Below are 24188 nucleotides of genomic sequence, written 5' to 3' on the forward strand. Positions count from 1 at the left end.
ATGTCATATCTTTTAATGATTTGAGGAAAGCTTGTGCTGCAGCAGCTTAAGTACTATATTTAAGCGATAATATCTGAGGACAAAATTTTATTCAGTTTTGCTTATCATGTTAGTATGTGAATTCACACACATTTCCTGAGCCTTAATATGAGTGCGAAGAGGGATTCACGTTATTACATTGTTTTATCTAACAGGAGACATATAGGGAAAATTTAAAATGTGGTAATGTTGTTAGGCTCAGTGCAGCGCAGGACCCCGGACTAGCAGGCAGCATGAGGGTAAGTGAAAAAGATTTAATGAATAAAAAACAAAAACTCACTCATGGGGGAGGCAGGAACCAAAACAATAAACAGGCAGGCAAGACAGGCTTGGCATGAACAAACAGACACAGGTGACATGATCTGAACAACAAGACATGAGGATGATCTGAGAACTAGACATGAGCATGATTTGAAAAATGTTTCCGCGAGGAATAAACAGGACAGGTGTGTATATATGGAGTGTGTCCAGGTGAAACAAGAAGACAGATTAACTAGGTGCAGGTGAACCGAATAAAGATAATTAACAGACAGAACACAACGTGACAGGGGCAAAACAGAACTTCAAGGATACAGACAAATAGAAATCTAACTAGAAAAACATGAAACCAAAGCATAACCAGAAGCCCAATCCAAGAACACAACTTAGCAAAACATGAATACAAAAACTAAAGCATGACCAGGAAAACAAACAGAAACATGATTCAAAAACTGTGAGATGAATATATGAAAAAAAACAGAAACCAAACAACCCCAAATCATAACAAATGTTAGCAAGTAAACATGATAATTAGTAAGGATGATAATTAAACAAAACAAAAATTCTCAAAACAGCAGTTTTATGGTTAATTAAATATATTTAATCTTTGACTTCAAGATTTTTCTGGTATTGATCCTTTTGATTATGATGTTTAGGTAGTGATATTTGAAATGGAGTGATTGAAAACCAACTTATACAAAGCAAAACGTGACATGTCATCACAATATGTGAAAAATCGAATAAAATGTTGTCTTGGCATGTTGAAACAAAATCTCCTTTACAGAGGAAATATTCTGATTTCTTTTAAAGGCATACTTATGGATTGAATAAAATATCAAATCCTACAATTTCCTAAACATTTTCTGAACATTTCTTTGATGCTATAAAATTATTTCATGAATTCAAAATATTTTCACAGTCTGTATGCATGCCTGCAGATAGACTGATAAATCATATAATTGTTTATTAATGTGTAAATTCTTAATTTCAGTGCACCAGTGTCTGAATTCCAGCATGACATCTCCCATGCTGTGTAATGTATAAACAGGGAGTGACTGTGAGCTGTTCTCTCCATGTAAGGCAATGCAGCAGTGGGAGTCAATGTGTTTGTAAAATAGATGTTCTTTGGAGAGCACCAGTCTGCGATCTGACGTGTGCTGTCAGATTCGGTGGTAAATGACTCATTGCAGTATGCTGTATTTACCCAAATCCACTCCAAGTCTTGCAGAACTGTCTCTGTGTTGGAGCTTGTGCTACTGTCTCTGTCCAGCTGTCGTCCCACAAAACTCGCTTCCATCTAAACATCTCTCACCAGTGAAGTTCTCCCCGACCAGAGGCTGACCCCGGAGGAATCTGCTGATATGGGAGCTTTCCGACTGAGATAATTATCTGGACATTGTATTCTGTGGAGATTGCTTGAATTTCCTGACGCAGTTTGGAGTTAACATTCTCTGTGTGCTGCAGCTGAGGTAAGAAGTGCATACTTTATTTAAACATTTTTTAGTTTAGAGCAGTTTAACTGAGGATACACTGGCACCGAGGCAATTTTATAAATTCTGATGATCTTAGAGATCAGTTTAAGTGAATGCATTTGATGTTTTCATACATACTGGGATGAAAATCCTGTGTCTGATTTGATAAAACAAACTTTCAGACTAACAAATGTTGTCTTACAGGAGCAAATGCCCAAATTTTAGTCAGGGGCCATTGTGTTAGTAATGTCACTGTTAAATATTGCAGTTGTTTCACAAAGTTTTTGTCTCAGCTTTTGTTTTGATGAAAAGGTGGAGGTGGTTAAGGTGGAGGAGAAGCTTTCTTCATTTATGCCTTAATCCAAGTAGAACAGTAATCTAGTAAATGTGGAGCAAATTTTCTCAAGTATTCGTAGCCTAATTTGTTAGATTGCATAATTTCTTTTGGAACATGTTGACAGTGGAAGTCGATATGGGTACTACGGCTCAAAGCCCAGGGCACCATTCTGCTAGGGGGCAGCAGAAGCACTTGGGGGGTTGAAGAAAATACTCTTTCAGTTGCGTCCCAAATAAGTCTTCTATTTCCTATTTGCATGTCCAGTCAGAGAGGCATGAGAGCCCCCTGTGTTGTGTACAGTGTATGCACTGTACAATAGCTAGCTAATCTCTTTAAAGTTGATGCCTGCAATAAAATCAATCAATAAATCCAACTTTATTAAAGATGTTCAGTCAGGTTAAACACAATGCACTTTAAAAAGGTTAAAAGCAGGAATAAGTGGAGAAAGCTGTAGCACTCATAAAGTGGTACAGAAACAACACAGCTGAATATAAAATCTTTAATATGTTGTTCCTGTTTAGCTAGCATTAACACTTCAGCACAGCTAGCTGTTACGGGAAGTTAGAAAAATAGCAAACTCATTGAATCTGTTTACGTAAAAAGCCGTGGGATTGTTTGTGATTTGTTTATAATTTTTTTTCCTAAGTGAGTATTTTTTATGCAGCAATTTACTGTATTGGGCATGTTTGGCGGTTTCCACTATCAGTGGAAAAAACAAAAACAGCAATTTTTATTCATGTCCCGCCACCTTTACTAGGATGGCATGGCTGTAAAACCTAACTAAAACCATATTTTTAACTATTTTTAAGGTATTTCTGCACATGTTTTATACTGTAAAAAGGGTTTTGAGAAAGGAAATAAGTTTAAATTTAAAACAAGTTACAGTAGTTTAAAATTGTTGTCGAACATTGCCTGGAGACAATGAATGTCTATCTTCTCAAGCATGCTTCAGCCCTTAACAAAACATGAAAAAAGAGGTTTCAAGCTGAGACATAAAAGAGATATAATGATTAGGCTTTCAACACACACAATAGGCTTTTACATCTGTTATTTCTTTGCTTGTAACTTTGGCCCCCATTAGTTTGATGATCTGACTGAAAACCAGGAAAAAATGTAGTAGCCTCCCATCAGTTTGTCCTTTTTGTTTATCGTTTATTGATGTTGGCTCTCATCATCGTGCTTAATTCCAGCCAAAATTTTCCTCACCATATTTTTATCAACTCTTATCAGGCAGTATTTATTTTTTTTTTGTCGAGGAGGAGACTTTTTTAGAGTCCTATGTTGTTTACAAATTCCTGCTCTTGATTTAGATAAATGTAGATATAAATATGGAGAGACATTTTGTTAATATTGTTTAAAACTGCTATAAACATTTGTAAGCTCTGCTTAGTTGCCTTCTGTGGAGTCTCACTTCTTTGACAACAACTTCCTGACTTGAAACAGAACTTTGGAGTAGATAACTGACTCATAACAACTGCTTTGTTTTAGGAAAAATGACTGGAAACCATCCACTCGCCCCAATGATTTCATGGGTCATCATTCTGACTGTGTTCCAAGCTGCAGCGCCTCAACGTGCATCCCCTCGAGGACCCAGACCAATACCTGGGCGAGGTGACAGTCAGGGACCAACACCAACCCTGCTGCCACCTGAGCCCACACCAAGACCAGAAGGTTGTGAGAGTGAGTTATTTTAATTTCATTTTAGGTCAGGAAAATGTAATATCCAGTTTTCTGGATTTGCTTTGAAGAACTTGAGGTCGTTTTGATTTATATTTAATTTGCCTGTTTTATATTCATTGCTGGAGGTATCCAGTGGAAATAAAAATGTAAACGGGTTAAAAGTGCAATAAGGTTTGAGCACCACTGAGTATGAAATAGAGATGGTAAAGAAGGCTGAAGCAGGTGTTCGTACTCCTCTAAAATAGATTGTAAAAGAACATTAATTGTGCTCTACAAATGTGAAATTACTGTAATTTATCCAGACAAAAGAGTATGAGTCATTCCATTGTGAAAAGGCCCTTATTTGTGCTATAATTTATTAGGTGACTTACATTAATGTCTAAGAGCAGCATTTATTGCTCTGTCGTCTTGAACTTTTTAACAGTCTTTTAAAACAGGAAGACAATGCTTATTTTGTACAGAGTAATGCTCCAAGACTGGCAATGATAATTAACCTTTTAAAACCATTACATGTAATATATTCTTTTTCATTTTTATGCAAAACTCCTAACTGCAGAATGATGCAGAGTCCACGTTGGACGTTTCCTACACACGTTTGAACAGTATGGAAAAATATTGGACTGAAATTTAGGAATTTTATGGTTCTGGATAAGGATGGGAAAAGAAAATAAAAAACAGAAAAATATTAGCATTTCCAGACTTTATTCCATGTACATATATCCATCCATGTTGTCAAAAATAAATTCATCTATCCATCACTTCTTTCATCCATTCATGTTTGTCCATAATACTAATATATAATCGATTCATCTGCCATTTGTTCAATAATCCACTCACTCATCGATCCATTGACTGTTACCCCATCCTTTATTGTTTCCTGGCTTCCTGTCGTTGTTTTCAGGTTCCATAGTCAAACTCTTTCCACCGTAAAAGTATCTGCTATAAATCCATTTTGAACTTTTGTATTTATAGTAAAAGAAAATTTAAATTTCCAGAAATTTGAGTCTGGAAAAATATGGAATTTTGAAATGAAAAATATGTTGGAACCCTGATTTAATTTCTTTAGAGCATGAGAAACAAGACAGCATTCTACCATATCATTTTAACCTTATCTCTAATTAATGTTAACAACAACATTTAGACAATAGACAAACAACATTTGCAACTTATTTACACTTTTGTTGGCATCCTCTTGTCCAGCAACGATCATCGACTGCCCCATCAAGCTGTTTTTCACCATTGACACCTCAGAGACCATTGCCCTGCAGGAGCCTCCCCCTGGCAGTCTGGTGGAGAGCATCAAGGAGTTCATGAAGATATTCGCCCAGAAACTTGAAGATGAGGAGTACAGGGGCCAGATCCAGATCACTTGGTCTTTTGGGGGCTTGCACTTCTCTCAGAAGCAGGTGGTCTTCAGTCAGTTCACGACCAGACAGAGCTTCATCAGGAATCTTAGTCAGATCAAATACCTGGGCAAAGGCACTTACATTGACTGCGCCCTCAGAAATATGACCCACCAGATGACATACCACTACTCAGGGACAAAAGCTGTCCTCTTCTCCGTGGTCATCACAGATGGTCATGTGACAGGGAGTCCGTGTGCAGGGATCAAGGCGGCAGCAGACAAGGCTCGGGATCAGGGGATCCATATTTTTTCAGTAGCAGCCTCCAGTAGCATCGATGAACAAGGGATGAATGAGATAGCCAGCTCGCCTATTGAGGTGTATCGGGACAATTACATAGTCATGGAAATTATTGATGGAAGACCAAGAATGAACACTGACACGATTGATCAGATCATCAAAGTCATGGTGATTTGAGATATTTTTTTCCTCTAAATACTTAAATATGATTTTTATAGGTAGAACCAACTTCACTCCCTGACTGCTGTTTTTGCCTTGCAGAAATATCAAGCCTATCTACAGGTAAGATAATTTTACAACAGAATGGTCCACTAAAACAGCACTTAATTCATCTTTTTCACAAGAATTCCATCACCTGTCTTCTAGAAAGCTAGTCTATTATCTGTTCTCCCCCAGTACTCCACCTAAATAACTCATAACTACCAGCAGGGGTTTGCTTAGAGTTATTCTCATTCGATCAGGGGTCTTAATCTGTCATAGTGAGAAAGCAAAATCATTTCTAATGGCAAACAGAAAGTAAATGCATGCAGAACCTCGGTTAACCAGTATCATCAAAAGCTAGAGATAACCAAACTTTTATATATGCAACAAAACATCCCCATCAATAGTTCAACCACACCTGACAGACCCATCTCGAGTGGTTATTGCAGCAAGTAATGTTTTGTTTTAAATGCAGAACAAAGATTCTTAAAAAAAACTTTAGAAACTGCTACTATGTTTTGTTTTAAAAGTTTTTATTATTCATTTGTCCTTACTTGCAGTGCTATAAACCTACATGCCTGGCGGTTCCTGGTAACCCCGGACGAAAAGGACCCTCGGGTCCAAAAGTGAGTTTTCCATGACTAACAGCTTTTGTTAGAGTTTCATGCTAGTTTGTCCCTTTTGCTTTGTCAAAATGTTCATTTTTCTGTTTTTTTTCCAGGGTGGGAAAGGTGACAGAGGCAAGACAGGACAAAAAGGTGATAAAGGTAACCAGGTATGTCCAAGTGTACATCTAACCTAGAAAAAAACACATGGGATTTCCTTTTTTAAAACTTTCAGTGAAAACATACTGTTGAAAAAAATGTTCTTGATCCAGGGTGATCCTGGGATTGAAGGTTCAATTGGACAACCTGGTCTAAAGGTTTGCTGAGGCTTATCAGTTTATCATTTTCAGTACAATATCCTGTATTTAGTTGCTCCTATCATTATCTTAATAATGTGTCCTGCTTTGTTTCTCTCAGGGAGAAATTGGTTTTAAAGGTGAAAAGGTGAGATTTTCCAGGCTTTCCGATTATGTGCCAGTGTGAAAAAGATGATGCCAACTATAATGAGTTGATTTCATTCAAACAGGGTGAAGTTGGATTAATTGGAGCAAAGGTATAGTGACATTTTAATGCTTGGCTAAACCATTTGTTTCTGGACTCTATCTTATCTTTAACTGTATTTGTCATTTTCATGCAGGGCGTGGCGGGTTCACCAGGAAGGAACGGAACAGATGGACAAAAGGTGAGCGGCAATTTGTTTTTTCTAGTGTTTTTGCTTTTTCTGTTATATTAATGTTTCAGATCATAAAATAGTGTTTTAATACCAGACTTAGATAACCAGAATAAATACAAAAAGCTGTTTTTAAACTATGATTTCGTTTATGAAGGGAAAACAGCTATCTAAACTAATCTGAAGTTATGTCAAAATTTAATTGTCTCCATGCAGCTAATAAATAGTTGTTTCAGCCCTGGGGGGCGATGACCAACAAACATTTGTCTGGACTTTGACTAGGCCATTCTAAAGCCTTTATTTCCATTCCATTTGTTTACCCATTTAGAGGTGGACTATTTGGTTTCCCTAGGATTAATAACTTTTCACAGCACAGTATACTGGTGACATGCTCACTGACCTGTGAAAATTTCAGGGTAAAATCGGCCGAATTGGAGCTCCTGGCTGCAAAGGTGAACCAGGTGACAAGGTGAGGCTTATGTTTTTACTGAAATCTTTTTTTGTATACCGGTCTCATCACAATGCTGCAAGAAATAACAACCAATTCTACAACGTAGCACATATGGATCAAGTAGATAATGTTTAATTTTATCATTTATCGCCCAGATAGTTGTCTCAATGATTCATTGCCTGTTTTTAAGGGACCAGATGGACACCCAGGCGATGCTGGTGACTCTGGATCATCTGGAGAAAAAGGAGAAAAGGTGTGAAAAGTGTACCTAACTAACTTCATATATCTTTAGTCTGGCAAAAGACAGAATAAAAACAAAAAAAGAACAGCTCAAAAACAACATTACTAACATGCAGTGAAGCTGTGGGTTCATGGATGGTTGGATTCACAGTGAAACAGTCAGGTTGTTGAAATAACAGCCTGGATGCAACCAACATTTCATACGAATTTTCACTTCTTAAGTAAGCTGAGAGGAATATTCCAGTTTGAGCACCGCTACTGAAAGGTGATGTATCAAATAAGCTACCTCTTGTGTAATAAAGTGAAAGGAGAAAGAGAGTAAAACAAACAGAAAAAAAAATATTTCAGACTGAAAGAAATTGGCACAGGCCAAGTCTGTTAAAGCAAAAAGATGCGTCAAAATGTCAAATTAAAGAATTTATTTAACTGTCCAGATTATTTTTGCAGGAATTTGCCTTGCTGTTCAGTCTGGCGCCATACATCCAAACCATCCTCACTCATAGATTTGCTCTATGTGTACAAACTGAGGACCCAGTGTTCTCAGCCACCAATCTCCAAGCAGTCCAGCCCAGAAGCACTGTTGGAATCATGAATGAAGATGATCTCCTCCAGACAAACGTGTTTCTGTTTTTTAGAATACTGAAGGAGCAAAAGGAACAAGCTGACAGGAAGCAGAAAAAATACCCACTCATAGATATTTGCATTTTTATTGCATGGCTTTAAAGAGAGAAGGAGAAGCTTCAATGAGTTAAAACATCTCTTTATTTATCTAGATATAATATTTGCTTATTTTGGCCGTCATAGGCCCCCTATTTAAATGTCCACCACTCACTCCTGGCCGCCAGATCACATATTTAAGTCAAACACATCTACAGTAATTGAAAATCACAGATATTACATTTCGCAGGAACTAAAAAAAATTGTCTGTTGCAACATAACAAATCAGCTGAGTCCTAGGTTCTTGATAACATGAACTTGTAGATGTCATGGTTGAAGGTTTGGTGGCAGGACCAGAATGCAGAACACGGCGAGCAGGTCTCATGGTGAGTTGATTAAGTATTTAATGTGGAAGTAGACAGACTTACAGGCAGGTATGCAGTGTACAAAGTTTTGGCAGGTGGTCCAAAGCGTATTTTCAGGAGGGAAACAAAAACTAAACCGCAAGGAGGAACTCGAGAAGTCAACAAAGGCGGTGAGGAAGAACAACATGAGGAACCAGCGAGGAACAATGAAAACTAGAAAGCTTAGAAGCTGAGGGAAGTGGAGTATGGACCAATGAGGCAGTGAGGCAGGTAATCAGAGGAAACGTGAAACAGGTGTGGACAAGGCTGCAGGGAACTGAGGGAATATGTTACTATGGGAACGGGAGCTAGAAAATGCAGAGACTGGAAGAGAGAACTAAACTAAACTAAACTAGAGACAACTCTACAGAAAGGAAACCTAAAAATAAACTGACATAAATAATAATTCTAGGAAGAACTAAACAGGGGCATGGGAAAAAGCTAAACTAATGGAAAACAGACCTAAGGAAACCTATATAAATAAAACCCTAACATAAAACAAAACTAAATCCGGAAGAAACACTAACTAGACAAAGCAGGGACATGAAGAACTATACTAAAGAGCTAGGCTGGGAAAGAACAACTAATCTTAAGGGGAAACAAGCAACTGGGTTAATAATAACAAAAAGGAGTCTTAGGCCAAAGGGAAAAAGGGAACTAATAAACTAGAAGAATGCAGCAAGAACAAATGACCAAACAGTAAACAAGCACAGAAACTCTAACCGAGAAACTAAACTAGAAAACCCAAAGAAGCAAAGAGAACAGTTCTAATAATAATAAGACTAATAATAATAATAACAACAACCAGAGGAAAAAAAAACATTATAAGTAATAAATAAATGAGAAAGCAACCACCAAGGCAACTATGGGCGAGGGGTGAAAGAACTACTAAAACTAGGAGGCAGGAGAGAGAACAAAACTATCAGGAAACAGAAGGAAATAAACAAACATGACTAATAAACCCAAAGAAATAGAAACACGTAACTGAAAAGTAAACAAACGCAAAACCAAAACAAAGTCCAAAATGGCAGATCCTGACAGTAGACAGTTATGTTGTTCAAAACAATCTTAAGGAGGATCAAGTATTGTTTTGATCTATATTTCAAGATCCAGATTGCAACATTCATATCTAAATAAAACTTGCTTTTTGGTTTTGGTGTGCCGTTCCAAGATTATTAGTGGCACCCCTAGCCACCACTTACAAAACTGTCTGGGGACACGCCTGCCACATGGATCTGAAAAAGCATACACTTTATTTTTATTTAACAGACACACAAAAGTTTTTCCTTGGACTTTGGATACTTTTTGGTTAATTTTAAGTGCAGATCCTGACCATTTACGGAAGGATGTTTTGTTTTTATTTTTCAAGCCACTTAACTGATTTACTTTCAGCCATAAAATGGCTGTTATACTAAAGTGATGAAGAACCAGTGATGTGTTTTCACATAACACACTACTTAGAAATAAACTTCATTTTCTAATAAATCTAAACCCTAATGCTCTATTAGCTGTATATATACTAAGTATAAAGCTACTGCTAAACATGTGGTGGATGGAAAGAAAGCATCAGCCATGATAGTTTCTTTTTTAGCTGGCTCCTTTGGTTCAAATAAGGAGAGAAAAACAATGTGGTAAAGCTAATCATCAATAAAAGAAAAGATTTTTCTTACCTGATAAAACTTATGCTCATAAACAACACCCACATGTGTTTTTGGCGGGTGAGGAGAGATCCATCCTCCTTACCCGTGTTTACTTCCCCGGAGCTCACCCACCTATTCTGCATAGATGCTTACTAAACGGATGCAAAGTCTTCTTCCATGTTTCATAGTACCTTCCTGTTTTAGTAAGTATTACTGAAGAAGCCTGTTTTGTTTCAGAAAATAAAAAGTGTGCTTCAATGTTACTTTTCTGCTTTAGAAACCAATGAAAAGGAAGATTGTGATTTATTCATGTTTTATCCTTTGAAGATTTTGAGATTTTCAGACTTTAAAATATATGTGTCCTTTAAAGCAGGCATTCATACTCAGTATTGTATCTGTCCTGTGAACTCCATGTTTTTAAAGTAGCTGTGTCATTGTCTTTGTTGTCTGTGTTGGTTTAGGGGGACACAGGTCTCCCTGGAAAGCCAGGCCCCCCTGGCCCTGTGGGTAGTCAAGGACCAAAGGTGAGTTTTACTCTGAAACACAGCAGGAAAAAAAAAGTTTTTCTTTGATGAAAAAGCAGAGCCACTTACCTGAATTACCATTTCTTAGGGTGAAAATGGAAATCTTGGAAATCCAGGACCACCTGGAGTAAGAGGGGATCCTGTATGTATCAGCGATTTATTTAAATGCCCTGCCACATAAATTATTGGTAGAAAACTGACTCTTAAATAACATTTTGATCTCTTTCAGGGGCTCATTGGCAGACCAGGACCAAAGGGCGAACTGGTATTTCAAACATTAAAAGTTTTTTCTTTTTTTTTTTTAAGTTCTAAGAATTATACATAAATATTGTTTCAAATGTTGTCAGGGTAGGAGAGGAGATCCTGGATTGAAGGGGACACCAGGACCTGATGGGGTCAAAGGAGCAAAGGTGAGTTTTGCATTCGGAAAAAGCTGTTGCTGTTAATAATGTTTAGAAACTAAAACCAAAAGTAATTGCTAGAGGACTTCAGCTGCAGACAGACTCAATGAACTGTGGTGGGTTTTAAAAATCTGAAGCTTATGAAGAAAGGAGAGTTTCTGCTAATGATCTCAAACCCTGTTATTTATTTTTCTCAAACACTGATAAACAGCATGACATTCTGTTGACATAGGTTTTCAGCAGTATAAGTACAGAAAATATCATGTTTTTTCAGATTTTCTGCACAGCTTTACACTCCCAAGAGCAGAACCCCCTCTTGTCATATTTTTTATGCACTGCTTTAGATACTTTCTTTGAATTATAGGGGATATTCTTGTTTTGCTCCCACTTCTTCATTCAGATTAAGCAGATTTTAATTATGTAAAATCCTCACGGAATATTCTTTTGAAGGGAGATCGAGGACCACCAGGGGACAGAGGTCGACCAGGGGAGGATGGATTTAAGGGTGCTAAGGTGAGGAGATCACAGTGTGGGTGGGGTTTGGCTGGAGAGATGACTCAGAGCCTTGTTACACATCAGATATTGGAGCTACGCCTTCATGCACCGATACCTTAGCCAAAACAACTCCAACTGAGTCTGCTATCAGAAAAAATAACTCTTTTCCTGGGGAAAACACAATCCTATTGAAATGATTTTGACTGGACTGTCCACTGCCAAATCCCCAAGGTTGTGTCCAGTGAAAGCATTTTTATTAATGTTCTCAGGGAGGCCAAGGACTACCAGGACCAAGAGGTCGGTCAGGAGAACCAGGCAGCGCTGGAGGAAATGTGTGCTGTTCAGAATATCATCATTATTAGCAGTTTTTTGTTAAAGCTCTTGAGCTGATGTAACTGTTATCCTCTGCGGCTGTAGGGCACTGTGGGAACTCCTGGAGACCCTGGATCAAGGGGAGACCCTGGACCACCTGGACCACAAGTGAGAAAAGGAAACTTTGAATTCCAAATGTGATGGTTTTTATAAATAAAACTGAGCAAAACCTGTACTGATTTGTTTAGCCACTCTTAAAAAAACAAGCATAAGACACCTGCCAAAAGTTGCTAAAGACTTAAAGCTTCCCATCATAATGGCCATCCAAGAAGAAAGAAGTGAGAAGAAAGAAAGTTAGCTCAAATGTCAGCTCATTTCATATGGTTATATTTCTAGTGAGGAGGAGAAAGTCAGGAGAAATGTCTGAGAGGCAGTAGGTTGAAATGGGAGTGTAAGATGCTTTTAAACAATCAATCCATGTTTTCAAGAATCTATATACTCAAAACTCAACTAATTTCAAGTAAACAGATGCTTTTTTTAGCATCTGCAAAATGTACTGTCTGTAAATTTAAAATGCTGCAACGCCACTAAATTCCTAACCTAGATATACAATCTCAGTATCATTTTAAGTTTAGGTTAAACTCTTTCAAATAAAATAAAAAGTGAAAATTGTTTTGGCATAAAACACTTTTTCAAAATGTTACTGACATACTCAGTCATACACACAGACCTAGCAAACAGGCAAGCAACCTTGGGATTTAAAACTCCTCAGCGCCGTTGTGCCACAGTAATGAGGGCTGCGTAAGATAAAAAATAAATGTTGAAATACTAAAATTCTGGTATGGAGTGGTTAAAATTTCTTCTCCCTTTTCTCTGAAAACATGTGTCATCAGAAAATATCAGCAAGCTGTGCAAGTGATTTATAAAACCTAGCAGTGGTGAAGGGAAACACCTAAAAGTCTCACTTTTCTACACATTATCAGTCTGTGTTTTACCTGTAAAGTTTTAATTATAAAAACAGTATGTAGCTGCAAAAAATGTTGTACCAAGTATGTCTGTCATGTCACTCAGACTCTATAAGTCCATCTACGGTTAGTTTTTCTCAGGTTATTTGGCACTAAAATGTCAGTAATACTAGCTTGCTAGATGCTACACATGCTGGATTGAAGAAGTAAAAATACTGATGTACTACAATCTGACTGCAGCTACAGTAAACACTATATTTTTTCATTTCACTCAAACACTAAGAAAAATGTATGTTGCAGCTAATCATATGCATCTGTTAATGCTGCAGCTAATATGGGTAAAACCATGCAGGAGAAAAGTTTGGAGAAATTCAATTTTGTAAAGAGGGCAGAAAAATGGTAAAAGATTCTTCTGTGAAAGATTTGCTTAAAAATCTTGTAGCAAAAAGTGTTTTGAAAAGTGTACCAAACAACCTCATACTGAAGTTGCAATTCCACCTTGTATATGTGTATATTGTATATATGTATTTAAGGACATAAAGATATATGCAGAATATATCTTATAACGCAATAATTTTTTTTTTTTTTAAACCCAGAGAGCAAAGTGTACCGGAGTCAAATTCCTTGTTTGTGTATGTATGAACTTGCCACTAAAGCTGATTCTGATTCTGAACAGAGAAACATGGTTTTTGATGAGTGAGGAGCTCACCCACCTAATTATCATGAAGCGTCCTCACTTTTCCTGCATAGCTAGATTCTTGGGGAGAGTAAGAGTGCTCACTCCATCCTTTACAGTGTTCTTACAATACGTAGCTACATATCTGTTTAGCATGCTCTCTTTAGAACAGTCCCTTTTGTTGACAAAACAATTCAGTTTGTGTAATTCTCCTCTGAGGCTGTTTAGCTATCATCCTTTGGTGGTATCCGATGTCACTTAATTATACATGGTAGTTCCACCAGTCATGAGGCTCTTGGTGAGTCTTAAACATAAGTTTCAAAATTACTTATCTGAAAAAAGTAAAGAAAAATGCCTATTTGTATTTTTTTATGTTAGAGCTATCAATGTTTGACGGTTTTCTTACACCCAGTTAGGATGATAATGGAACATTAATAACCAATACTTAATCCTTGTGTATGATATTTAACGTTCTGCACTCATTGAATTTCCTGTTTTAAAGGGAGACAATGGAAGACCAGGATTCAGTTACCCAGGATCAAGAGGACCAACAGTATGATTTTTCTGTTCAAATCATATAAGACTTCCTTCACGTTTCAGATGGTTGAGTCCAAGTTAACTGTGGTTTGCAGGGAGACAGAGGGGATCCGGGCAGGAGAGGACCCAGAGGGGCCAGAGGTGAATGCGGAGCCAAAGGCAAGCCTGGAGATAAAGGAGTGCCAGGAGAGCCTGTAAGAATAATAAGAGAAGGTGTTTAATGGAAGGGCAATTTGCGGTTCAAACAGAGATGCTGAGCAGATAAACTGAGACAAATGTTCATACAATTCTGCTGAAACAGGAAAAAACTTTTATCTTAAAAATGTATGCGGAGCAGACTGTTCTGCCTCAAGTACTTGGACTGCTGCATACACACAGCTGTAGAAGTACTTAAAAAAACTTACATCAGAGAAACAATCCAAATTCAGGGTCGTGTTTTAACTCAATAATTTATATTTATATACAGTATTTAAAACTGATAGTGGATTAATGTAGTGATTGCTTTGATTATAACTCTAAAAAAATAAACAAATTTTCCCCCAGGTAAAATTATTTTATTTTGTAAAGTTAAGCTAAATCTTTATCCTGAATCATCACTTTAAACATGTTTAAAGTGGAAAATCAATTAACAAATAGCTAAATCCATGGACCATGGAACTGAAAAAAATGTTAGGATAGTGGGGATCGTTTTTAAGTCACATAAGGATGGTGCTTGTGACAGCGCCTCCGAATTTATACCAGATGTAGTGACAATGGAGCTGAAGACGATGAACAAGCTAAGGTTCTAGAGGAAGCTAAAGGATTTACCTTCTAATAAAGCTCAAGGACAAAAGAAACCAAAACATCATCTATCTGGAAGCTCAACACGACCGTTTTACTACATTGGACCCTTGTTTCTTTTGGTTCATCAGTTGTAATTAGAGCTGACCTTACAGATGACAAGCTTCCATTTCGTTTAATACTGTAAACTGTATTTTTGTTGTATTTTTGTAGAAATGTTTGTTGTTCACATACAGGGGATTCAGGTAGGGTCTGAAGTGCTGAGAGCAAAGGGACCTGAGCAGGTAGAGACACGGGCTGCAGATGCAGAGACAAGCTTTTTTTAATTATGCTAAATAATATTGGAAAATATGTGGCCACATTAGTTTGAAAGGAATATTTTTTTTATTTCTTTACCTTTCACTCAATATATACCAGTGCTGCAAAAAGGTATTTGGCCCCTTTACAAATTTCTTCTGTTTTTCGTTCGTTCGTCGTCTTCCGCTTATCCAGGACAGGGTCGCGGGGGCAGCAGACTCAGCAGAGACGCCCAGACGTGCCTCTCTCCAGACACCTCCTCCAGCTCCTCCAGGGGGAGCCCAAGGCGTTCCCAGGCCAGCCGAGAGACATAGTCCCTCCAGCGTGTCCTGGGCCGTCCCCTGGGCCTCCTCCCGGTGGGACGTGCCTGGAACACCTCCCGAGGAAGGCGTCCAGGAGGCATCCGGTATAGATGCCCGAGCCACCTCAACTGGCTCCTCTCATTGTGGAGGAGCAGCGGCTCTGGTCCGAGCTCCTCCCGGATGGCCGAGCTCCTCACCCTATCTCCAAGGGAGTGCCCGGCCACCCTACGGAGGAAGCTCATTTCAGCCGCTTGTATCCGTGATCTCGTTCTTTCGGTCATGACCCAAAGTTCATGGCCATAGATGAGGGTAGGAACGTAGACCGACCAGTAAATTGAGAGCTTTGCTTTTCGGCTCAGCTCTCTCTTCACCACAATGGACCGGCACAGCGCCCCCATTACTGTGGCAGCTGCACCGATCCGTCTGTCGATCTCCCGCTCCATTCTTCCCTCACTCGTGAACAAGACCCCGAGATACTTAAACTCCTCCACTTGAGGCAGGAACTCCCCTCCAACCTGAAGAGGACAAGCCACCCTTTTCCGGTCGAGTACCATGGCCTCAGACTTGGAGGAGCTGATCCTCATCCCAGCCGCTTCACACTCGGCTGCGAACCGCCACAGCGCATGCTGTAGGTCTTGGCTAGAGGGGGCCAGCAGGACCACGTCATCCGCAAAAAGAAGAGACGAAATACACTGGTCCCCAAACCAGACCCCCTCCGGCCCTTGGCTGCGTCTAGAAATCCTGTCCATAAAAGTTATGAACAGGACCGGCGACAAAGGGCAGCCCTGCCGGAGTCAAACATGCACTGGGAACAGGTCCGACTTAGTGCCGGCAATGCGGACCAAACTCCTGCTCCGCTCGTACAGGGACCGGATGGCCCCTAATAAAGGGCCCCCGATTCCATACTCCTGGAGCACCCCCCACAGGGCATCACGAGGGACACAGTCGAATGCCTTCTCCAGGTCCACAAAACACATGTGAACCGGTTGGGCAAACTCCCATGAACCCTCGAGCACCCTGTAGAGGGTATAGAGCTGGTCCAGTGTTCCACGGCTGGGACGAAAACCACACTGTTCCTCCTGAAGCCGAGGTTCGACTATCGGTCGGACTCTCCTCTCCAATACCCTGGCGTAGGCCTTACCAGGGAGGCTGAGGAATGTGATCCCCCTGTAGTTGGAACACACCCTCCGGTCCCCCTTCTTATAAAGGGGGACCACCACCCCAGTCTGCCAGTCCAGAGGCACTGTCCCCGACCGCCACGCAATGTTGAAGAGGCGTGTCAACCATGACAGCCCTACAACATCCAGACACTTGAGGTACTCAGGGCGGATCTCATCCACCCCCGAAGCCTTGCCACCGCGGAGCTTTTTAACCACCTCGGTGACTTCAGCCTGGGTGATGAAAGAGTCCAACCCCGAGTCCCCAGCCTCTGTTTCCACCACGGAATGCGTGATGGCAGGATTGAGGAGATCCTCGAAGTACTCCTTCCACCGCCCGATAATGTCCTCAGTCGAGGTCAGCAGTCTCCCGCCCCCACTATAAACAGTGTTGGCAAAGCACTGCTTCCCCCTCCTGAGGCGCCGGACGGTTTGCCAGAGGCCAACCGGTAGTCCTTCTCCATGGCCTCACCGAACTCTTCCCAGGCCCGAGTTTTTGCCTCTGCCACCGCCCAGGCCGCAGCAGGCTTGGCCTCACGGCACCCGTCAGCCGCCTCAGGAGTCCCACAAGCCAACCACAGCCAATAGGACTCCTTCTTCAGCTTAACAGCATCCCTTACTGCCGGTGTCCACCACCGGGTTCTGGGATTGCCGCCACGACAGGCACCGCAGACCTTACGGCCGCAGCTATGGGCAGCAGCATCGACAATAGATGCAGAGAACATGGTCCACTCGGACTCTATGTCTCCAACATCCCCCGGGATCTAGTCGAAGCTCTCCCGGAGGTGGGAGTTGAATACATCCCTGGCCGAGGGCTCCGCCAGGCGTTCCCAGCAGACCCTCACTATGCGTTTGGGCCTGCCGAGTCTGTCCGGCTTTCTCCTCCTCCAGCGGATCCAACTCACCACCAGGTGATGATCAGTGGACAGCTCAGCCCCTCTCTTCACCCGAGTGTCCAAAACATGCGGCCGAAGGTCTGATGCTACGACAACAAAGTCGATCATCGACCTCCTGCCTAGGGTGTCCTGGTGCCAAGTGCACTGATAGACACCCTTATGTATGAACATGGTGTTCGTTATGGACAATCCGTGACTAGCACAGAAGTCCAATAACAAAACACCACTCGGATTCAGATCGGGGAGGCCATTCCTCCCGATCACGCCTCTCCAGGTGCCACTGTCGTTCCCCACGTGGGCGTTGAAGTCCCCCAGCAGAATAATGGAGTCCCTGGGAGGGGCACTATCCAGCACCCCCGACAGGGACGCCAAGAAGGCAGGGTGCTCTGCACTACCACTCGGCCCGTAGGCTGAAATGATAGTCAGAGACCTCTCCCCAACCCGAAGGCGCAGGGATACAACCCTCTCATCCACTGGGGTAAACCCCAACACGAGACGGCTGAGCTGGGGGGCAACAAGCAAACCCACACCAGCCCGCCGCCTCTCCCCGTGGGCCACTCCAGAGTAGAAGAGAGTCCAACCCCTCTCAAGGAGATGGGTTCCAGAGCCCACGCTGTGTGTGGAGGCGAGCCCGACTATTTCTAGTCGATACCTCTCGACCTCCCACACAAGCTCAGGCTTTTTCCCCCCCAGCGAGGTGACATTCCACGTCCCTAGAGCCAGCCTAAGCATCCACGATCGGGCCGTTGAGGTCTCCACCTTCGTCCGCCACCCAATCCTCTTTGCACCGGTCCCTCACGGTTCCCCCTGCAGGTGGTGGGCCCACTGGGGGATGGCCTCGCGTCTCTCGTTCGGGCTTGGCCCGGCCGGGTCCCGCGAGGAGCAACCCGGCCACCAGGCGCTCTCCGACGAGTCCCGACCCCAGGCCTGGCTCCAGGGTGGGACCCCGGCTCCTCCGTACCGGGCGACGTCACGTGCCTCGATATTTTGTTCTTCATGAGGGGTTCTTGAACCATTCTTTGTCTGACCCATCACCTAGAACCTGTTTGCCATGGGAGACCCTACCAGGGGCATTTAGGCCCCAGACAACATAGCCTCTAGGATCATTTGAGCACTCAAACCCCTCCACCACGTTAAGGTGACGGTTCAAGGAGGGGTCTTCTGTTTTTGTCATACTCAAATGTTTCAGAAAAGAAGAGTGAGGAGTGAGGAGTGTGTTTTTGTCACACTCAAATGTTTCAGATCATCAAACTTATTTTAGGATCAGACAAAGATAGCAAATGTATATACAGTTTTCAAATGGTGATTTCATTTATTAATAGAAAAACAATCCAAACTAACCTGGGCCTATGTTTGTCATAGAAAATGAAACAAATTTAGTAATTTGGAAAAAACAAAAACAAAGACAAGAATCACTTAGTGTTACACAAGGTGCAGCTTCTTTTTTAGAAATACTGAAAATGATTGCAGCACAGGAGGCCCAGAGATCATTATCATCATCATCTCTGCTTAATATCTTCTGTTTAACAACGATTTTTTTATTATTGATATTATCTTTATGGGTAGCACAATACTTCTTCAAACAAGGACCAAAATCAATGACCACAACTTCTGTAAAAACACTTTAGCTGAATACTTTATATTTATGCAAAGAATGAGTCATTAATACTTAAAACATGTTTGGTATGAAGTATGAGTCACTTCACCAGAGAAATATTCTGTATTCAGGGGGAACCAGGCCAGCCAGGAGAGCCAGGAGAGAGAGGATCCCGAGGAGGGCCTGGACAAAATGTAAGAAGCATCAGCAAAACCACTTCTGTAATTGCTTGACCATGCATAAAGATTTCAGATCAAATACTTCTGCTCTCTTTTTGTCATGTATTTGTGCAGGGGGATCCAGGACCAGCTGGGGATCCTGGGCTCACTGTACGTCAAATGAAAAAGTCTAATAATTAAAAAAAGTTACCTCTTTATTTTCTTTTAAACACAATGCCTCTAACCAGCACTCATATTACTGCAGGACTGTGATGTTATGACGTACATCAGGGAGACATGTGGTTGTTGTGGTAGGCAGACAGACGTGACCGTCATTCCAACACAGCTTTACGGTTGTTATCTTTAAAAATGTTGATCCACTTGTTGTGTTTTCTTTTTTCAACTCAGACTGTGAGAAGCAATGTGGAGCTCTGGACATTGTCTTTGTAATCGACAGCTCTGAGAGTGTTGGGCTGACCAACTTCACCCTGGAAAAGAACTTTGTTATCAACACCATCAACAAGCTGGGATCCATGGCCTCTGACCCCACATCACCAACTGGTACAGTAAGAAAAAAAAAAAAAAACGTGAAAAATGTGATAGAGATCATGTGACAAAGTGCTGGAAATGTTTAAGTAACATTCATTTGAAAGTAAGTGCCCATTGTTTCCCTGCCTATTGTCACATTACAACTTTGCCATGATATTTCCACTACCTAGAGCTAAATTAACACTGGTCTCAACATATTCATAGAAAAAAAAAAGTTTGGAAACCTGTGCTGTGGTATAATGATGGTCCTGCAGATTTATTAGCACTGTTCATTTGAAATATAAAAGCTGTTTATTGCCAATTTCTAGAGAATTATAACAAAATAAGTTTTATGGGATTTCTTAATAGTTAAAAAAATACACAATTTAATAATCCTAGCAACTTGAAGTTAACCGACAGTGTCCGTGTCTTCCAGGTACAAGAGTTGGAGTTGTGCAGTTCAGCCATGATGGAACCTTTGAAGCCATACGTCTCGATGACGCGTCCATAAACTCCATGTCTTCATTTAAGACAGCAGTGAAGAAACTACAGTGGATTGCTGGGGGCACATTTACACCCTCTGCACTCAAGTTTACCTACGATAACCTGATCAGGGACAGCAAGAGAGCCCGTGCTAAGGTATCTGTTGTGGTGGTTACAGACGGTCGCTTTGACCCCCGTGATGACGACAGTCAGCTCAGGTACCTCTGCGATGACCCCGCTGTAGTGGTGAATGCCATTGGGGTTGGTGACATGTTTGACAAGAAACATGACAGCGAGACCCTAGTGTCGATAGCCTGCAATAATAAGAACCGAATCACTGAGATGAAGCAATACACAGATTTGGTCGCTGATAACTTCATTGAGAAGATGGAAACAGTTCTCTGTCCTGGTAAGTCTGTCAAAGTTTGCAGCACAGTGATATCTGCTCCTTTTGGCATCTGACTAAACTGCAGTGTATGTCTGTTTAATTTTCAGATCCGGTGATTAAGTGTCCAGACCTTCCCTGTAAAACTGGTTGGTTTAATGCATGGTTAGATTATTGGTTTAATGCTAAAATAAAATGAATGTTAGTAAGTTGTCCTCTTTCACTACAGAACTTGATGTAGCTCCATGCGTTGGACGACCTGTAGACCTGGTGTTTCTTCTTGATGGCTCAGAGCGCCTCGGGATGGAAAACTTTGGCCATGCCCGTCATTTCGTTCAGATGGTGGCAAATGCTTTGACAATGGCCAAGACCAGAAATGACCTAAACGGGGCTCGCCTGGCACTCATAGAGTTTGGCAAGGAGAATGAAAACCAAGTGGCCTTTCTTCTTACACATGAGCTGAATGGTATTGCTTCAGGTCTATCAGGGTTAAGTTATCTTGATTCTTCATCAGCAGTGGGGCCTGCCATTTTTAAAACCATCAATGAGATCTTGGGTAAAGGAAGCACTCGCAAAACCAGACGTGACGCTGAGGTTTCATTTGTTTTCATCACAGATGGCATCACTGACACCACCAACCTGGACGAGGCAGCTAATGCAATGCGCAGGGAACAGATTGTTTCCACTGTGATTTCCACAGGAAGTGATGCGGATGAAGAAGTCCTAATAAAGTTGGCTATGGGTGACCAGAATGCCATCTTTAAGGGACAGAGATTTTCTGATGTGTTACAGCCTAGTTTGTTTAACCGTTTCATCCGGTGGGTGTGTTAGAGAGACTGTGCTCATTGTGAGGTTCATACCGGTGCTACAGCTCCTACTTTAGCATTTTAATAGTTAATTCAAGTTTAATTCACCCTTGTATAATTCTGAAAATGATGTTTATGGTCAGCTTTGTACTAATTTCACCTCAGTCAGAGAGCAGAAACAAGAATGTACAAAAACTGAAATATTCGGGGGGTTTTCTAAGGAACCTGATTCTTACCAGCACTGATTTTCTTTGTGTTCAAATTTGAAACTAAGAGAAATGAGCCAATGGTGAGAACTAACTGGCAATGACATTAGACACCCCTTTATTATCAACCCAGATTATTTTGGTGACCATTTTGGACCAATAAACTGAATTGAATTTTCCTGACAAGGAAACATGACAACAAGCGGTGGTCCTCCCTGGGCTCCCAGGTTCTGGATGTCTGTGGCTCCGACCTCCTCTGTGTCTGCCTCTCGCCCGCAATTGAATATTCTTATGGAGAAGAACAACACCTTTTTTCGTTTGTACCAATATATCAAATTAGATTCACTTCCAAGTTTCATAGATTGGTCTAAAAATATGAAAAGTTTGAATTTAGTTTTCCAATTACCAGAAACTTGGCCTCAACACAATATGGGTAAATGATTTGATCTGACAGCCAGTCGAGCAAGATTATTTTCTTTATCCAAATTTTCTACAAACATGCTAACAAATTCCTATCCAGACACAAACATTTTAATAATACAGAGAAATTGTCATTAGAATTCGCTAATATGTCAGTTACAACCAGGAGTACTTTCTGGTTCACCTCCCAAGAGGCTGAAGGTGAAGGCTAGTCTGAGAGGGACCTAGATCAAGGAGGTTTTTGCTGGTTTAAAGGGTACATAGCATACAAAATCTACTTCTTTAGCCTTTAAATATATTTTGTTTTGTACTAGGAGTCTGTATGAGTGCAGAAAAGTTGAATTTAGTCTCTCCAGGTGTTGCAGAGATATCTTTATATTCTGTTTGGCTTATATTTTTCAGTCCGTTCACTTTTCTCAATCTGTTTTTCCAACTGTTATGACACAGTATTTGCTGTGGAACAGCTAAATAAGGTCATGAACTTCTGGCTGACCAATTCTGTGTACCCGCCATATTTACTTCTCGCTGAGATTTTGTAGTCCAAGCTCAAGCATGCCTACGCTGCAAGAGAATAAGTTCAGTTCTGTTGTTGGGTATATTAACCCACACAGTTCATTATACCTTCCCCCAGCATCAGATCCTCTTCGAAGTGGCTGGTTAAATTTTATTTTTCATGGAAATATTCCCACATTAGTGGGGAAATTCCTATTTCCCCACTTCAAGGACGAGTTCTTCAGCAACATCCGCCAGTATCAAGAAGGATTTGCTCACAGCCTTCATCTGTTTAAGGGGTCAGTTCCTTCTGTCTATGGAAGCAATGGACGCAGCAAATTGGTAAGCTGCAAATAACGCTGAAATGACAGCAAACTTTATTTTAGACATGAATTCATTGTGTGTTGATATGTCCTGGCCATTGTTTTAATAGCAGTAGCCATCTGCTTTTGTTGCGCTGTGTGCTGCTTTTAGATGCTTGAGGACAGAACCGTACTAAGTGTTTTGAATAGTATTATTACATAAACAGTTTTGCATTGCTTTTGCCGTTTTTGTCTTGTTTCTGCATCGCTAGATAACTTTTATCAAACTACAACAATGGCCGAATGGGTTAAAGTGGAGCGCTCTTTGACCTCGAGGGGGGCGGGTTGTGAAGTGTCTCCACAGTATTTAAAGAGATGGCACCAAAACGAGCTGCTCTCAGACGCACCTCAGAACAGGTGCAAAAGAAGGGCCTATGAAGCTACAATAACAAGGACTTTAGTTTAGTTGCAGTTCAACTCTATATAGGCCACAACTGGATGTTTTACGTGTGAAAAGGAAGGATTTAAAACCATGACATGTCCCCTTTAAAACAACTAATATTTCAAAATTTTATAGCAATTAATGTTGTAATGCTGTATGAACCTTTAGGCTGTTGGCATGTATGTATAGAGGAGTTATTAACAAAGAAGCTGAATATTATTTACACTACCGGTCAAATGTTATGAAACCACTTTCTCATTTAAGGGTTTTCTTTATGTTTATGACCATTTACATTGTATGTAGATTCTCAGTGAAGGCATCAAAACTGTGAATGAACACATATGAAATTATGTAGCAGACAAAAAATAGCAAAGCAGCAATCAAAACAAAGGTCGGCTATTTTGAAGAATCTAAAATATAAAAATATTTAGTTATTTCACACTTTTTGTTTACTATTTGTTTTAATTCCATGTGTGTTCATTCACACTTTTGTTGCCTTTGGTGACAATCTACAATGTAAACAGTCATAAAAGTAAAGAGACCCAATAAGTGAGAAAGTGTATGTAAAACCTTTGGCCGGTAGAGTCCACAGGAAATGAAAGTAGGAGGTGATGCACCACCGGTGATCTTCCACTGGGAAAACCTAGCAGAGAGTAAGGCATTGGAAGTTTTTTAAATGTGTGCGTATTTTAGCACTGCTGACTTTCAGCAAGATCCAGGGTTTGAACCC

At 40.8% G+C, this 24188-nt stretch overlaps 1 protein-coding gene across 2 annotated transcripts; it reads left to right on the forward strand.

Moving 5' to 3' along the window:
* Window positions 1-1433: 1433 nt before the first annotated feature.
* LOC124871003 (collagen alpha-2(VI) chain-like) lies at window positions 1434-21797 on the forward strand. 2 transcript variants are annotated; one of them, XM_047369920.1, is made up of 28 exons: window positions 1434-1766; window positions 3595-3777; window positions 4987-5597; window positions 5691-5711; window positions 6191-6256; window positions 6352-6405; window positions 6508-6552; window positions 6653-6679; window positions 6762-6788; window positions 6873-6917; window positions 7321-7374; window positions 7547-7609; window positions 10759-10821; window positions 10910-10963; window positions 11051-11086; window positions 11169-11231; window positions 11673-11735; window positions 11987-12049; window positions 12135-12197; window positions 14173-14223; window positions 14303-14401; window positions 19368-19430; window positions 19530-19565; window positions 19660-19705; window positions 19803-19955; window positions 20359-20814; window positions 20901-20939; window positions 21020-21797. In XM_047369920.1, the coding sequence occupies exons 2-28, from the start codon at window positions 3600-3602 to the stop codon at window positions 21619-21621; spliced, it is 3141 nt and encodes a 1046-aa protein (XP_047225876.1). In that variant the 5' UTR covers window positions 1434-1766; window positions 3595-3599; the 3' UTR covers window positions 21622-21797. The 2 variants fall into 2 exon arrangements, with proteins under 2 accessions (XP_047225876.1, XP_047225875.1); XM_047369919.1 differs by having other exon boundaries at window positions 1435-1766; window positions 3595-3786.
* The last annotated feature ends 2391 nt before the right edge of the window (window positions 21798-24188 follow it).

This window comes from Girardinichthys multiradiatus, chromosome 7 (assembly GCF_021462225.1).
Source record: "Girardinichthys multiradiatus isolate DD_20200921_A chromosome 7, DD_fGirMul_XY1, whole genome shotgun sequence".
In the NCBI taxonomy this organism is placed as follows: domain Eukaryota; kingdom Metazoa; phylum Chordata; class Actinopteri; order Cyprinodontiformes; family Goodeidae; genus Girardinichthys; species Girardinichthys multiradiatus.

Coding starts and splice junctions, on each gene's coding strand:
- LOC124871003 (XM_047369919.1), top strand. CDS start 3,600: ATGACTGGAAACCATCCACTCGCCCCAATGATTTCATGGGTCATCATT. Junction 10,964..11,050: donor CTGGAGTAAGAGGGGATCCT/GTATGTATCAGC, acceptor GATCTCTTTCAG/GGGCTCATTGGCAGACCAGG. Junction 20,815..20,900: donor GGAAACAGTTCTCTGTCCTG/GTAAGTCTGTCA, acceptor TTTAATTTTCAG/ATCCGGTGATTAAGTGTCCA.